At 37.9% G+C, this 16,698-nt stretch overlaps 2 protein-coding genes across 4 annotated transcripts; both read right to left on the minus strand.

Moving 5' to 3' along the window:
• Nucleotides 1–605: 605 nt before the first annotated feature.
• myorg (myogenesis regulating glycosidase (putative)) lies at nt 606–6,855 on the minus strand. Of its 2 annotated transcripts, XM_060890879.1 has the most exons (4): nt 6,738–6,855; nt 5,911–5,996; nt 4,210–4,696; nt 606–4,053 (listed from the first exon to the last, which is right to left on the minus strand). In XM_060890879.1, exons 3-4 carry the CDS (start codon nt 4,470–4,472, stop codon nt 2,256–2,258), a joined length of 2,061 nt encoding a protein of 686 aa, XP_060746862.1. In that variant the 5' UTR covers nt 4,473–4,696; nt 5,911–5,996; nt 6,738–6,855; the 3' UTR covers nt 606–2,255. The 2 variants fall into 2 exon arrangements, with proteins under 2 accessions (XP_060746862.1, XP_060746861.1); XM_060890878.1 differs by lacking the exon at nt 5,911–5,996 and having other exon boundaries at nt 6,738–6,814.
• A 1,800-nt stretch (nt 6,856–8,655) lies between these two features.
• Nucleotides 8,656–16,507, minus strand: zgc:109965 (Nicalin-1-like). 2 transcript variants are annotated; one of them, XM_060890914.1, is made up of 16 exons: nt 16,376–16,507; nt 16,028–16,211; nt 15,537–15,727; nt 14,767–14,911; nt 13,613–13,710; nt 13,436–13,513; nt 13,217–13,320; nt 12,807–12,895; nt 12,433–12,572; nt 12,139–12,317; nt 11,460–11,547; nt 11,328–11,366; nt 10,599–10,771; nt 10,242–10,295; nt 10,078–10,156; nt 8,656–9,975 (listed from the first exon to the last, which is right to left on the minus strand). In XM_060890914.1, the coding sequence occupies exons 1-16, from the start codon at nt 16,472–16,474 to the stop codon at nt 9,919–9,921; spliced, it is 1,797 nt and encodes a 598-aa protein (XP_060746897.1). In that variant the 5' UTR covers nt 16,475–16,507; the 3' UTR covers nt 8,656–9,918. The 2 variants fall into 2 exon arrangements, with proteins under 2 accessions (XP_060746897.1, XP_060746898.1); XM_060890915.1 differs by having other exon boundaries at nt 16,028–16,234; nt 16,376–16,407.
• Nucleotides 16,508–16,698: the final 191 nt, after the last annotated feature.

The following is a 16,698-nucleotide window of genomic DNA, read 5'->3' on the forward strand; positions in this document are numbered from 1 at the left end:
CAAGCTGAGAGATAGTGAAGCCGAGCTGTCACATAAAAAGCTATGATGCAGTTTGATATCCAAATGCTGACATATCTAATATGTATTTCTAAATAAGCGTTAGTGCTAACTGGGGTGGTTTTTTTTTTTTGATTATTGAGACAGGGAGTGTGCACGAGATAAACAGATAGATAAAATATTAGATGGATAGAGAGAGAAAGAGAGAGAGAGGAAGAATCAAACACCACCATGACTAACTTTCCTGTGCATTAGCATTTTACATGGTGTTGTGTCAATGTTAACAAGATAATCATGGTACAGAGTGTGTAAACACAGAGTTTGCTTCATTAGAGCTTTGCTGCGTTGTGGTTTTGTGATGTGGAATCGCTGTTTATCATGCATGTGTCTAGTAAAAAAAACTGCTAATGTAAAGTACTAGGTCTATGTCTCTATGATTTTGTATCCTATCATGTCCACGTATACCAGTGCATGGAAAAAAGATTTCATCAAACTGTATCTGAAGCTGCACTAAACTGAAATGATTGATGTTGGTTGTTCTACCACGGTATGTAAACATTGAGAACCTATCCCTTATATAGTGGCTCATAGAAGCAATCCTACAGCAATCCTCCAAAATATTTATTCAAGTGTATTTCTAAAGATGGGCTCAGTGGAAAATGGTAAAGATCATCTGATGATGATCGACATGAACCATACAAAAAAAAAAAACATACAAGCATTTAACACTGCATGCAAACCTCATGTACAACATGAATATAAAATAAGAATGAAGTATAAATAAGGCAGGATGGTGTTAATTATTTTGCAATGACATGGCAGCTTATTCTAGGTCTGCGTCCTGGTTCGACTCTGTGCTTATTTTCTAATTATGTTATACTACGCTTAGTTTACACTCTTGTTATAAAGGCGAACAGATGACATGTACAATTAACAATGGCAGTCAAAGCAGAATGCTCTGCAATGTAAAAATCCCTACAAAACAAGTAACCTGATAAAACATCTGAAACAGGAAATAAAACTTGAGTGAGAAAGTCAGTGCTAGGAGCATCCAACGCTCTAGTTAAAACAAACTAGCTAACGTTTCATGACCGATACATAAACTAGAGAAATATAAACAGAGCCAAATAAAATGTTCCATGACTAATCCCTGAATGATTAACACTACTAAATATTATTAACAAAGCTAATTATTGCTTAAAGCTATGTTGCGCTATTGAACCTACATCTAAAAAAACTGCACTAGTACTGCTTGGGCTGCATTCTAAAAACTGAGCTAGAACTAGTGTACCGTTCTAGTATAAAAAAAAAATACAGATTGTTCTCCCATGTTCGACAAGGTGCAAGAAGTGTGTGCTTGGAAGACACCATGAATACTATATAGATTGGTACAATCTTGCATACATGCAAATTGAAAACGCATACAGAAATACATTAAATACGGCTCGATCTGCCCAGAGAACATGCTTGTATGCTTCTTGTAACCACAGTGCCTTAAGATAAGGACACATATATTTTCACAGTAAATCAATCAGTTCGTTCCCTTTAATTTACAAACCTGTATTCCGACGAAGGTTGAAGACCTACTTCTTCATGAAATACTTGAACTAGCACTTTCTCCCGTTTGTTGCATGTGTGTATTTAAAAAAAAAAAAAAAACATAAAAAAACCTTGAACAGTGTTTTGGGCTCATGGTGTCTTAAGTCTGTAAACTAGTAAACAAGAGTTAATGTATTCAATTATAGAGACTTAAAAGCACTTTCTTACGTCACTCTGGATAAGGGCGTCTGCCAAATGCTGCAAATGTAAATGTAAATTTGAGCTATTAGTACCCGATTGTCAAATAAAAAAAACAAAAATCTGAGCGTACGCAACAGTTGGTAGCACTTTTTAAACTAGCATTTGGTTTAGTCTTGAATCTTGTGAACCTGCCATCTTATATGTACATTCAAAATAATGTAAGGCACGTGATTGGGTATGGGGTGAAGTGATGGTGCAGCAGTCTGATCTTGAGATCAGGTTTCTGACTTTTCAGAGTTTCGATGTTCTTCTAACAGTTTCCCTCAGGTTTTCTACCACCTCACAAAAGCATGCCATTAGCTCTACTGAATATGCAAATGTGCGAATGCTATATAAGAGCGATGTCATAATGCATGAAGCTTTAGTTGTTTTAAACATATTAACAGCCCTGAATAAGCAATTAAACAAAGCATATAATGCTCATCCCCTGAAAAAAAAAAAAAACAGTATCAACAGCATCACTGTACCCAAAGAAAATATGCAATCTCATCAAGATCCACAGCGTAATCTGTGAGATGCATAGGTTCTTTATTATCATAGCGCTCGCCCTTGTAGCTTCTCCAATGGCCAGCTGGGAGGTAGATATCCCGTTCCTGCTTGCCAGGCTCCAGCACTGGTGCCACCATCAGGTCATCTCCTATAAGAAACTGCGAGTCTACCCTGTAGGCAGTCTCATCACCGGTGGCTATCCACCACAAAGGACGGATGATGGGGTCACCGGTATTTAACACCTCCCCTGCCAGCTCCAGAACTCTAGGGGCCACCAATGTCTCATGAAGTCCTGTAAAGCGCCGGGCAATGGCTACCACCTCCTCATCATACTCCCAGGGTGGGATGGAGAACTGCATGGCAGGCATAAAGGCAGAAAGCTCTAGCCAACGTATGTATAGTTCGCGGTCAGGGAGTTTACCATTCCCGTACGTTCGGTTGGCATATGCATTACCCCCAATCATGTCAGGCAGGATAAACTGGTAGCCGAGGATGCTGATGGTGAGGACAGTGGGGATGATGGACTTGAGACCAAGCTCATAGCCCCAAACCGAATCACGATCGATGAGGCGGAAGAAGCAGGAGATATTCTGTGAGCCGTAGCCCGCACGCAGTTCTGCCCGTTCATTGAATGGCAGGGCCATTTCTGTGTAGCGGCGCGTGAACGTGCTAGGATCGGGAAGATGGACATGTGTCCGGAAGCGCCAAGGCAGGAAGTTTGTTTCACCAGCATCCAACTTGAAGGAAGACACACCGTATTTAGAACGCAATGTTCGCAGATGGGAGGTGAACCAGTTGCGAGCGTCTGGGTTGGTAAAATCCAAAATGCCGCCGATGCCGTTCCACCATCGCACCAAAGCTGGAAGTTGCCCGGTGGTCTCCATCACGAAAAGACCTTTCTGGACACACAGGCCAAAGTTGTATGATTCATAGTTCACAAAGGGATGTGTCCATAATGACACCAGAAAGCCGTCAGATTTTAACTTTTGGAACATGCCAGACGCGTTGGGGAACTTTTCAGGATCAAATTCAAATTCACCATACCGGCTGGTGTACCGGTCGTCCAATTCTATATGACTACAATTAAAGCCATGTTTACGTATGTTTTCAGCGTAGGTCAAAAGTTTCCCCTGGTTAATGTCAGTTTTGTATAAAGCCCAGGTGGACCATATAGGATATCGAAACATTGCTTCTAAGGGTACCTTGTTGGGTTTAGGGAAGTACCTGCGGACCATGACCTTATGGATGGAGGTCACATCTGGGCCCACACACACGCGGTAGCTCAGCTCAGCATATGGTGGCATCCCAGGAAGAGGTTTATATGGGCTATCCTGATATCGTGCCTCAAAGTACAGTGACTTCTCGGTGTCATTCCAGCCCAAGTGAAAGGGCACTGAATCGTTGATCTTGATAGCAGTGGCATTAGATGAGAGCCAGTACCGTTCTAAAATGCCACCGAAGTCATTGCGGTTTGAATAAACGTCACTGGTGACAAAGGGCTTGGGTGCCTGCTGACCCGAGATGGCAATGGGCCAGTGCTGGATAGCAGATTCAGAACCACCGTACCAATGAGAGCCATTGTAAGACATGGCGTGCATTACAGGTCGGTCGGACTCCAGCTCCTCCCACCTGACACGATAGCACATTACAGTCTCTTTAGGCTTTGGCACAGTCATTATAAAGAAATTCACTTTGCCAGCATAGGAGCGTGAGCAACGCAGAATCACGTCCTCCTTAGAACAGGAGTCCAAATCTAGGGTTCCGGATCTGAAATTGATAAGTGCCAATGTTTACTTAATTACTTCCTTCTTTTACCAGGGCTTAAGGCCAATGTATTTCATTTCCTTAACTTTGTATGTGCCACTGATGTTTGTCAAGTTAATAAAATATATTGAGTATGCATGTTTTATCATTACCACCTACCTGAAAGCCATTTTGAACACAACCCCCCCAGCTTGGTTGCGGATGAGGAAGCCATCCTTATTAAGGTCCAATAACTCTGTCTTTAGGTGATCAGCTTTGCGGAGGGAGGCGATATAGTAACACCACGCTGTTACAGCAGCGAGAACCAGGACCAGCCCCAGAACTCCAGCACACACTAGTGGACGAATCTCCTTATTTTTTTTTTTAAGGGGCACCCCTTCCGTGATAGTGCCCCCAGCTCCTCCAGGTACTACTTGGTACATTGTGTTTTTAACTCTTTTCTTCACGAGAGTGAGGATCTACTTGAGGCTATGAATTTACTTGGAAACTAAACAACTAGAACAGCACTCTCATTTTGTAACATGTTTGTGTCCCATTACATTTAAAGTTCCCAGCGTGACTAGAGATTGCTTGACGCGTGTAATATTGAGCAATTCTTTCTCTGCTCAGTATTCTTCTTTGTTTCTGTCATTATCCTTTTTCAAATCTGTGAAAGAAAAGCAAAATGTCAGTATTTAGTTTTGCGATAAGGTATATTACGAATATAGTGATATAGTAATTCAAAGACACTTTGTATTGGATTTCTGTCTTCCATTGCATTAGAGATTTTATCTAAAATCCACCAAACCACTTCCCCGTCTAAGTTTAAGAGCAAGTCGAAGCACATAATGAAGCTTCCGCTCACAGCCAAGTTCTTTAAATGTGTCAGTTTGTGAAAGGTGCAAAGTGATTAGGGTACAACGTGAATAGCTCTTGGCAAATCTAGGTCCTCAGTGAACAGACCCTTTTATAAGACTTCACCAATGTAAAAGAGAACAGCTCAGTCCTCTGTGCTCCTTTTAACAGCTGATTGATGATGGATTAATATTCAAGGTTTTTAAAAACCCAATTTGTAATTCCTGACCAAGAATTTTAGTTTTTAAATCACTGTAAAATTTTTATTATTATATTCAGTACTTAATAAATTGGTGTTAACATAAAAACAGCTTACTGCACTTTAAAAGTAGACCTCACCATGTTTTCTTTGTATTTCACAAATGGGCTTCTTGCACAAACATGTAAAACAAAAGTGGCACTTCTGCTTCCAGGATCATCATGGTGTTTGTAGAAGCTACTAAAAATATATGTAAAAACACTGGAAAGGCTTATTTTAAGTAAGCTTTTATTTATGCTTCATTATAAATTATACACTTACTACAGTAAAGGTAAGATTCACACAAATACACCATATCCCTGGAATGCAATGTAGTAGTAGACTCTTGAACAGGTAGCCAGAAGACATAGACTAGTTTCATCTATCTCGTAGATCAGCCGAACTAAGTTGCTCCTCCTCATTTTGCACATTTGTTAATGTTACTGATGCTATTACCATCTACAGTGGTATTAAATTATTAAATTATAATGTATATTAAAAAAAATATTAAAAATATATATATAATGTCAACACTGTACACTTGTACATACAGATAACAATCTATATTTCTATATTTTCAGTCTATCTGCTGCATCGTTTATTTATTTATTTTTTTGTTTTAAACTACGTTTGTATTTATGTGAGTGATTTTTTTTTTTTTACTTGTCGGGCTTTCACTGTGGACAGCAAAGAAAGAATTTCATTTCCTTTCTGTGTATGACAATAAACGCTTTAAATCATAAATCTTAAAATCTAAACCGTTAGTAATAAATATCTGTACTGCTTACCTTACTTAGGGTAACTGGGTGACTGGAAGCTACACCAGGGGACTCAAGGTGGGGGACCCCAGGGGAGGCATAAGGTGGGGGACTCGCTGGAAAGGGTGCCAACCCATCACAGGGTACAATCACACACACACACACACACACACCAATAACAACAAAGCATTTATTTTAGCAGCAGAATGACCTTCTTATTTTCCTGTTTGGTGCATGCTTAAATAGTTGAATCAAACTGTAATGCATAAGGCAATATTTAAAGACAATATTTCCCAGAAGTCCATGGAAATCTGTCCAAACGTGTTTCTGTTTACAGCACAGCACAGTGCTACTGGGCAAAAGCTGACTACATACCTACATGTTGACAGCAGGACTAAAATAAGCCATAATGTTAAGCCATGTGAAGTTAAGTTAGAAGCTGTGAGTTTTTTGCTGCAGTGCCACTGCAGGCTGCTTCAGAAAACTCCATGAAGGAAAGTGAAAGGTGTTTCTGTAAACACCAGCCTTTTAAACAGTCCATCATTAACCAGCTAATGTCCAATAAAGGACATTTTAACAGGAAAGGGGACAACATACAGGTAGAAGATATAAAAATAGATAGAACACGTATTTAGAATAGAACACAAAATAGAACACAAGTATAGAATTCATCCAAAAAGCCAGCAGTCCTGAGAATCTGAGCTCATAACCAGCTGATGTTTACAACACTTTGTCCTTCAGGACGTTTATAAACAGGGTGAAAGTACAGCAGGAGTTTAAAATGTTACAACGTGCTACATACATATATTATTACACAGCACGTGTCAAAATTAGTATTCTTAATTATAACTACATACCAACTCGAATACAACCAACTTCTTGCTCTGACTTCATAGACGTCCAAACGCTGTTCATAGTGAGAGGATAAAAAAAATAAACAAAAAAAATAAAAACAGCAGTCGTTTTTTTGGGGGGATGGGCGGCGCTTAACCGTGAGGCGGCGCGAGGAACCTTCAGTTCCCGGAAGCGCGCCCTCTGTAGGACACTTGGGATATGTAGTTTTCAGAGAAAACTTGCTTTTCCTTTTGTTTTGTTTGCATTTGTCTATTTAACAACTCTATCTATCTATCTATCTATCTATCTATCTATCTATCTATCTATCTATCTATCTACCTACCTATCTATTTTTCTATCTATCTATCTATCTATCTATCTATCTATCTATCTATCTATCTATCTATCTATCTATCTATCTATTTTTCTATCTATCTATCTATCTATCTATCTATCTATCTATCTATCTATCTATCTATCTATCTACCTACCTATCTATTTTTCTATCTATCTATCTATCTATCTATCTATCTATCTATCTATCTATCTATCTATCTATCTATCTATCTATCTATCTATCTCTCTCTCTCTCTCTCTCTCTCTCTCTCTCTATCTATCTATCTATTTTTCTATCTATCTATCTATCTATCTATCTATCTATCTATCTATCTATCTATCTATTTTTCTATCTATCTATCTATCTATCTATCTATCTATCTATCTATCTATCTATCTATCTATCTATCTATCTCTCTCTCTCTCTATCTATCTATCTATCTATCTATCTATCTATCTATCTATCTATCTATCTCAAATTCACATTATTATTTTTTTATTGCTTACATATGTGTAATGTCTTTGTGTACTGGAAACGTATGACACCAAAACAAATTCCATGTATGCACAATCATACTTGGCAATAAAGCTCTTTCTGATTCTGGTTCATATGTAGTCAGTGGAAGAAGAAGAAGAAGAAGAAGAAGAAGAAGAAGAAGAAGAAGAAGAAGAAGAAGAAGAAGAAGAAGAAGAAGAAGAATCTATAACGATATAAAAGATCTATCTATCTGTATTTGTACTTTATATGGGAGTAGTGATTTCAGATCTTTTTTGTTGGCTGTGGTTTCGGAAGGTATCCAGCAGGAGGCAGAATAAGCACTGCAACTAAGAGAGAGAGAGGGAGAGGGAGAGAGAGAGAGAGAGAGAGAGAGAGAGAGAGAGAGAGAGAGAGAGAGAGAGAGAGAGAATATTGATAATGGATGGTTGTGATATCCACTCAGGTGTATTTATAAATGTACAAGATGCAAATCACCTCTGTTCCACTCCACCGTTCATATATTTTATTATTTCATTCAGTGCTGCTCAAAACACTCCCAAACCAACAATAGTGCTGTGACAAAGCATGGATCAAGTATTTTCTTTTTACCTTTTTCCCCTATTTGGAACAGATCCTAGAAATAAAAAGTGTACGTATATATAATCAGTAAAAACAATGGGGCGTATCTACATCCTGTCTGGGGTTTACTCAGCAGCAGGAAATCTCGGGTACCAATAGGGCAAAAGAAATGAGAAAAATTTGCTTAGCCAAGTTGGCACCTGATCTTCCAAAACAGTGTCTCAGTGTGGTTTCACTTGCTGTGCTCACATGAGACGTTTAAAAGCAGCTGTGGGTAAACTGCAGCCTGTTTAAGTCTAGCCAAGCAGGATGAAGCTTAATGTGTGGCCTGTGTACTGAAGGCCAACACTGATAAATAATTGATTATGCTTCACTATAATAAATTAATCATTTCATCAAGAAATAAAAAAGCTTGTCCACACAGGACCTTGTATAATCGTATATTTATTCATTTTTTTTCATGGAAATCATGTCATATACACTTCTTTAAATGTTATTGAAAGCATAAATATGTGGAAGAGTCAAATAAACTCATCATCAATTAGCTCAGGGGTGGGCAAACTTTTTGACTCGCGAGCCACAATGGTTTCTAAAATTTGACAGAGGGGCCGGGCCAGAATAGGAGATTGGTGTGTTTGTGTGAACTAATATAAATTAAATGTAAAAACCATTACATGAAAAGATTTGGCCTTTAACAGGCAGCAAAACACCATTGTGCTTAGTTTATTGTCAAAATTGTTTTACAAATTTATTAATTTAATAACGTAGTAATAAACTCCCATTCAGTTTCAGTGGGAACAGTGTTGTTGGTCTCCTTTTTTTTTGCAAGTGCATCAATGTCTGGCGTTATATTTGTTGTGGCAATTCTCAAGATAGATCCGAGGTGTTGGCCAGTTAACTTGGCGTTTTTGTTTAATTTGCTGGCTTATATCTTCGTCAATCAATTCCACACGGCGAGTCACAGTTCTGTGACTGATTTGTTCAAATTTGCCTTTGCTCTCCGGACACAAGAGACCTGCTGTCTCAACCATGCATTGTTTTAAAAATTCGCCTTCGGAGAAAGGCTTACTGGCCTTTGCTAATTTGAATGCCAGCAAAAAACTTTGCAGTTTGTGAAAAAGGTTTTGCTGAGTCTGTAAATTAGCCATCAATCTCTGAGCTGTAGCCGCCCGTTCTTGTGGAGACTGTTTACTAGCGTAGTTAGCATGTTATGTGGCAAAATGACGGCTGATGTTGTATTCTTTAAAAACTGCTACAGTTTCTTGGCATATCAGACATACAGCTGTTGATCGGACTTCAGTGAAAAAATATTTTGTTGTCCCCTCTTTATTGAACACTCGGCACTCACTGTCTACTTTTGTTTTCTTCGGTCCGCTCATTTTTACTGAAGGGCTGAAAGTGCAAAGCGACAAAATGAAGTAGAGAGTAACCGTAATGCATCACACTCAAGGGTCAATGTCTTCGAGGTGCGCCATCTGCTGGGGAAAGATGGGAATTACAGCTAGGTAAAATGATTGTGGTGTCTTTATAATAAAATTTAATTTAATAATATAACGTGGACGAGTTCGGCGGGCCGGATTAAAAAGCCCAACAGGCCGTATATGGCCCGCGGGCCGTAGTTTGCCCATGTCTGAATTAGCTCTTTAAGTGTATCATTTTTCAGACCTCCTTTCCATTTCATTTCAAGTAAATCTTCCAGCACTTAACGAGTGACAATATTATTCCAGAAAAAACATTTCACTCCATATGGTTAATAAAATAAATTCATGTACATTATGTACCAAGACTTCCGCACAATGTCCCATTGTATCTCACTGCAGTTTGTTCTTCAGGACAGCTTTGAGTCTTGCATAGACGTTTCCAAAGTTCTGCAAATAAACAACAATGGCTTCTAATACCAACTTTTCAGGTTCATGAAACAATCACATATAGCGTGTATGATGTGTTTTATCATCAATTGTGGAACGAACCTGGATTGCATAGTACACTAATCCTAAATAACCCGCAATACAGCCACCCAGGAAGAGATCAAACGCAGCCGGTTTCACCCTGATGAAGGAAATTGACATGATTTTTCAGGAAGCTTTATTTTTCTCATGGAACTGATAAGTGAAAAAACGTACACCAAACCAACCTGTACATCATCATTGGCTGCTTCATTTGATCGAAGAACGTAATGTCAGGATCCCTGACAAAAAAAAAAATCAATATATGGAATGCATTCATTCACATATTAATACACATAATACAATTTTCAGTATGTTTTAGTAACATTTCCTGTATTTTGGTTGCCAACTTAGAGAACAAGTGAAAAAGTGGTAGCTAATGTTACATAACATACAGAGATAGCTAGTTAAGTATAATAATGAACACTGGCGATGTAACTGAATATGAAACCGTGATTCTGATTGAATAATAATGAATCAAATATGGAGAAGAAATTTTGCATGCTGAAATACTTGTGTGATCACACATTTATGTGTGTGCCTACCTGTGGTCCTGACGGAAAGTGTGTCTGTAGACCTGTTGAAGGTGCCGTCTGAACTCCTGCTCCAGGCTGTCGATGAGAAGAGTCTGCTGCGGCTCAGTGTCCATCAGCTGAGTGGCCCGTGGCACCGAAGTCAACATGGTCATCAAAGATGTTATACGACTGTCCAGGACTTCCTGCAACACACACACACACACACACACCACAGGTATTATTCTAAGACCCCCTTATTCTTTCTCTGATTATATTTCGACCACTGCAAATTTTACTTTTCCTTTATATATATTTGTATATTAGATATTTTACACCAAACTTGCTTGTTTTCCCTTTCTCTAATGAACCAAGATCCTCTAAGAACTTTGACTGACTGTTAAAAAGCTGGAGACTCTGGACACTGGAGACTCCTTCCAATGCAAGAATTAAACTCAAAATGAATCTCTCAGGAAGTTTCTCCACTTAAAAAAAAATGCATTTACATGGAGTGTCTTCATTTATTGTTACTACAGAATCTCTAACACATTACAATGAGAATAATAATACAGCATAAGCCTTTGATGAATCCTTCAACAGCACTGTGCTATAAGAGATTATTAAAATGTGAATTTTTTTTAGAGACACTCAAGTTCTTCACACATGTTGCATTACATCTATGAATGGTCCAAAAACCTTGATAACAGATATTGTAATAAACATTTTCTTTGCTAATAAAAAAATCAAATAACAAAGTCATACCAAACGTCCCCGGAACACTGGCAATTCTTTTGGAGATCCCTTCATCATAAAATAAAGAGTAAAACAATGAGTTCAAGTGTTTCAGCTACATGTTGACAGCATTTAAAAAGTAACAGCAAAGTTGTTGCTCACCTTGTCTGACAGATTATACATGTACCTCACCAAGGCCTCAGCAATGATGACTACATTCCGCTTCAGCTTTCTGATGTCCACCTGAGACCTGCGTGTGCAAATGAGACAGCAAATAAACTTTGAGTAGTGGATTTAGCTCTTTTTTGGTTCCCGAAGACAAAAAAAATTGGAATTTGTGTGTTGTTCATGCCCATTGCTATTGTTCAACTTTCCTGCTGTGTCACATGCTCCCCATTTACCCTAATTTTTTGTTTTATATATATATATATATATATATATATATATATATATATATATACACACATATATATATATATATACATATATATATATATATATGTATATATATATATATATATATATATATATATATATACACACCTGCCTTTTATATCTGTTTTTGTCAGTCAGTTGTCGTTCAGTTGTTTTGTGTATGTGTGGTTTGGTGTGACGCCTTTATGTTTATCCAGGTGTCCATGTAGTCATGTTGTCTTGTCAGTTTTGTTTTAAGTTATTGTAACGAAGCAGTGCCTGGTTTTATCCTGCAGGTATGTCCAATATCTACCGTGGAGATCCATGTTCACTCCCTGCTTTAGGAAGAGTCTTCCTTCTGTTACACTATTACACTTAAAGTACAGTTAAATTCAATTTTGATTGCTTGATGTTGATTGCTGTTTACATGGTGTCAAGGATGGAGCCCCGGCGCTCTGATCTAGGGTCTTGCAGATGAGACAGAGTGAACCCTGGGATGTGTCTCATTCCATAGCACTCATGCTCCCATGCTAGAGTAGACTCTTGCAGGTTGATCTTCTTGTGTATGGTTCCAAACCTTACCCATGAAAACCTGGAGGAGATAACCTGCAAGGAATGGGGGATGCATGGATGGTGGTTTATGTTCAGTATGTGTATGGATCAAAAAAAAATATTATATTAATGGTGGTCTAGGGATGGTTTGTACTAGATATGGTCTCACATCTTCTAGCTGCTGGATGAAGTTAAACTGAGGCGTCTCTGGTTTTGGGGGTCGAGATACATGAAGGAAGAGTTCGTCACCAGCACCAAGAGAGTCCAAACAAAGAACGAAGGCCACGTTATCATGCAGTAGACTGGATTCTGTATAAAGATGGGACATATTTTTATTTGTTGAGCAAACTGTTTGTTTATCCACCAGCCTCATAATGACAAGAAATCTACAGATGTTGGATTTTGACCTGAGACTACTCATGATCAAGCAAGATCTTCTCACAATGACAATTCTATTCAATTATCATTCAGTGAATGACCTGTGAACTTCCCACAATGGCTGAACTAATCGATTGAACATCATCATTATACCGAGTCACTAACCTGCATGATCCATGTTTTCAGACAGCCAGCGTTTGGTACCGATGTAATTATATTTCCCACCACCAGTAAGAAAGAAAAGGAGGTGAAACCTATAAACATGATCACAGAACAAGTGACAAGAGAAATATCCATCATGATGCCAACCCATCACAGGTCACACTCACACACACTCACATACTAATTCACATTACCGAACATTTAAAGATGCCAATCAGCCTACGACAAATGACTTTGGACTGGAGGAGTAAATTGGGGTACATTAACGGACCTCCCCCTAAAGAAATATAGAGGTGGGTACTCAACCCCAAAACCTTAGGTGCACAGTAAACGTGCTAAATAAAAAGATCTTAATTAATATTCCCAATGTTAAATTACATCTTGTATCTTTCCCCAGAATAGCTGGAACTTACGGGGCCTTGTTGCGAGGATCACTGTAAAGCTGTTGAAAGAGTCGAGCCAGTTCTAGCAATATGGTGACACCACTGCCATTCGAGTCTGCACCATATGACATCCACTGGGAAACATACAGGCAAAACATGCATGAACAAAATCATATATGGTAATTGTAGATTCCATAATTTGTTCCATGATTGTGTATGTAATTATTTTTATCGGTAACCATGGCTTACTGGAGAAAGACCAAACGAGTCATAATGGGCGGTGATAACAATCGTGGGTGGGTCTTCTCCAACTCCAGGAAGCACACCCTTGGAATAAAGGAATTTCTCACTCTCACTCTGACAGATTATATATTTAGTCATATTTAACTGATGGTTTTCATCATTAAGGCAATCCATCAAGCTCACCTCTAATGTAATGATAGAGTTGTCAGTGATGGCCTTGATGGGGGAATTGTTGTTCACCAATATTTGAAATGCAGTGGTTGTGACCATACTTCGGAGTACTAGAACACCAAAACAACACGACAATGGAGTCTGAAAAAAGGATGCAAACTAGATAGGATTAATACAGATATTTTTTAACTAGAGGTGATAAAGGAAAAAAGCAAGATCCATCACAGTCATCCAGGTCATTTTGCAATCTTTAGTGGAAGTACGTCATTGAGACTGGAAATTCCATACACTTTCTAGCACACATTTATTTTCTTGGTTTTGACCCACTCAGGTATAGCTTAGCCAGCATGTTTAGGGTCAATGTCCAATTGAAGAACTGACTGATTTCCCTATCACTAATGGTCAAAGGCAACCCCATGACGTGATGTTACCACCACCATGCTTCACCATCGGAATGGTTGACCAGCAGCATGGGGTGTCCATCAAACATAGCCAACAATTTTCATTTGGTTTCATCAGCGCAGAGGATATTTTTATATTTTATATATTATAATTTAACCTCAATAAAACTGTTAAATAATAGTCTTTGCCGGTAATATAACTAGACTAACTATAAATATACAGACAATGTATTGGTAAGCTATCATTTGCAATTCCAAGAAATATCTCCTTGATCTCAAATACATTATGTCAATCTGAAACAAACTATCACTCAGCAAATCACTTATCATATATCTAGCCATCTCGCACCATTTTATGCCTCTGGATCTCAGACACTGTTGTGTGAAAAGTTCTTAAAAAGTTATTAAAACTATTAAAAAGATTCATAATTTCAACTACCACAAACAAGTTATTTACTAGTTAGCTACCCAGCTCAAAAGCATTCTAAACACACAGGAACTTTGTGGAAGAATTTGATAGATCACCTATCAGGTATTTGTAATTACAAAATTTTATATTATCAAAAGGACAATATGCACAAACACAAATTCCTAACAGCTGGTGAGCCAGCCAGGATATGTAAAATACAGAGATTGAACAATGTATGGAGTTATGTACCTATTAATTAATAATGCTTTTAATATTCAGTACTATTTTTCAAGATACATAACAGAATTAAACTTGTGTTTTTTTTTTTTTATATTCCAAATATTTTCTACTATTACCTCTTATCAGGACGAAGGCAGACTTTGTGGCTGCAGCGTGCTTCACTTCTTCATACATGTATAGAAGCTGCTCATCCTCAGGAACCACGTAAACAGGCATGAGCATCTCCATTGTCAAAGCCTCTGACTCCGTAACCATGAAACTCTGGAGATTAATTTTTAAACCAATAGCTCAGGAGATATGATACATTTATAGGAATATAATAAAGGATGATATGGTTTAAAACATCTTGAAGCAAAGCAAATCAGTCAAGCTTTTATCTACTGTACAACAACAAATCCTGGAGTCTTATATGACAGTAATGAGTTTTTTACTCATTAATAAATATTCATCATCAGTTAACTCTCAGTGCCGGTACCAAGCCCAGGATAAAATGGGAGGGTTATGTCAGGAAGTGCATACGGCGTAAAACCTGTTCCAAAACTAATTTTCTAATTTTAATCTAATACGGATTCAACCCAGAACAGGCAGCAGCCAAATGAAAAATAAATAAATAAATAAATGAATGAATGTATATATACTATCTAGTTACATTTAATGTAAAATCAATGCTCCTATTATTACATAGCAGCTATAAACATTTTTTCCTCTTTTTTCTATCTCTGTTTAATTATACATAACATGACAAAAAAAAAATATCAATGAGTTTGTATCAAGAACGGATAAAGAGGTATAAAGAGGATTTACAGTATATAAAAAACAGAGAAAAAGAAAGTCCAAATAAAAAGTATTTAACCACTAATAATAAAATTAATGATTCATTAGTAACCTGGATGACATCTTCAGATATATTAGAGGTGTTCTGAGGTATCAGTATGAGCACTGCTGCAGCGTTCTGCCTTTTAGCCTGTAGAAAGCGATCTAATGTAAAATCAGACAGCTTCATGATCACACAGCGGCGAGTCAAACTCGAATCGTTTGGTGAACGTGCCTCCGCAACAACCATGGCACCGTGACAACCTACGAGACAAGGTTAAAGGTTACTAACGGTTGATAGAGCCTATTTAAAAAAATGAATCATTCTCTTGTCAAAACACTCTACATTTTGGAAAATTTGCTAAGCAGCTCAGTGTATTATTGCTCATAATTGCAGAGACGTTGTGAGAATTCAGACACATCAACTTATACAGAATATTAACGTTAACAATACTATTTGTGAGTTAAATTAAAGTTAACGTGGACATTCAAAGTTCAGCGATGACTCCGGTTAGAAAATGTTGAGAATATTAAGCTAATCCAAATGAGATGAGATGATAGTACCGTGTTTTTCCTGTTTCAGTCTGTACTGCTGCATTCTGTAAGCTGTGAACTCGTATGACGAGGCAGCAGGAAGAGCCGAAGCATGTAGCAATTGTGCAAAGACCAGCACCAAAGCCGTCATTCTCAAGCTTCTATAGGTCACACTTCTGCTACATGTTTCCTTCATCTTGTATACTGAGCAATTCTAAAATAAAACCATCACTATAACTGCAAAACAAGATAAACCAAGCTATATAGATAGTTTAACAAACCAAGATTGAAAGCACAAAATGCACTAGTTGACATGTTGAAGCTTAGTAGATATGTTACATCCATAAAAAATGAACTCTTCCCAAAATTAAATCTCACCTGAATCTGAGGAGATCTTCTGGAGACTCTTCGTGTAGCATGTACAAGATGCTTTTCAAAAGGGTTTGTCGAGGCCTGATGGTAAGCCAACCGCACCATCTGTTCCAGGGCGGATGAAGCACGGCTAATCAGTCCTGACCACCAATCCCTAGCCTCTGTGTACACTAAGTGCTAGAATTACCAATTCCTGGCTTATCACTAGCACAGAACTTGATACCAAGTCATACCAAGCCATTCATACATCTCCAGGATCCATTTTATCCTGGAAAACTCGTTTACCAAATAAAAATTTAAGCAATTATTCATTTAGCAAAAGCTTTATT

The sequence above is a fragment of the Tachysurus vachellii genome, chromosome 17 (genome assembly GCF_030014155.1).
Source record: "Tachysurus vachellii isolate PV-2020 chromosome 17, HZAU_Pvac_v1, whole genome shotgun sequence".
Taxonomy (NCBI): domain Eukaryota; kingdom Metazoa; phylum Chordata; class Actinopteri; order Siluriformes; family Bagridae; genus Tachysurus; species Tachysurus vachellii.

Coding starts and splice junctions, on each gene's coding strand:
- myorg (XM_060890879.1), bottom strand. CDS start 4,472: ATGTACCAAGTAGTACCTGGAGGAGCTGGGGGCACTATCACGGAAGGG. Junction 4,054..4,209: donor GTGTTCAAAATGGCTTTCAG/GTAGGTGGTAAT, acceptor TATCAATTTCAG/ATCCGGAACCCTAGATTTGG.
- zgc:109965 (XM_060890914.1), bottom strand. CDS start 16,474: ATGGTGCGGTTGGCTTACCATCAGGCCTCGACAAACCCTTTTGAAAAG. Junction 16,212..16,375: donor GAAGATCTCCTCAGATTCAG/GTGAGATTTAAT, acceptor GTTTTATTTTAG/AATTGCTCAGTATACAAGAT. Junction 10,772..11,327: donor CAGTGTTCCGGGGACGTTTG/GTATGACTTTGT, acceptor TGTGTGTTGCAG/GAAGTCCTGGACAGTCGTAT.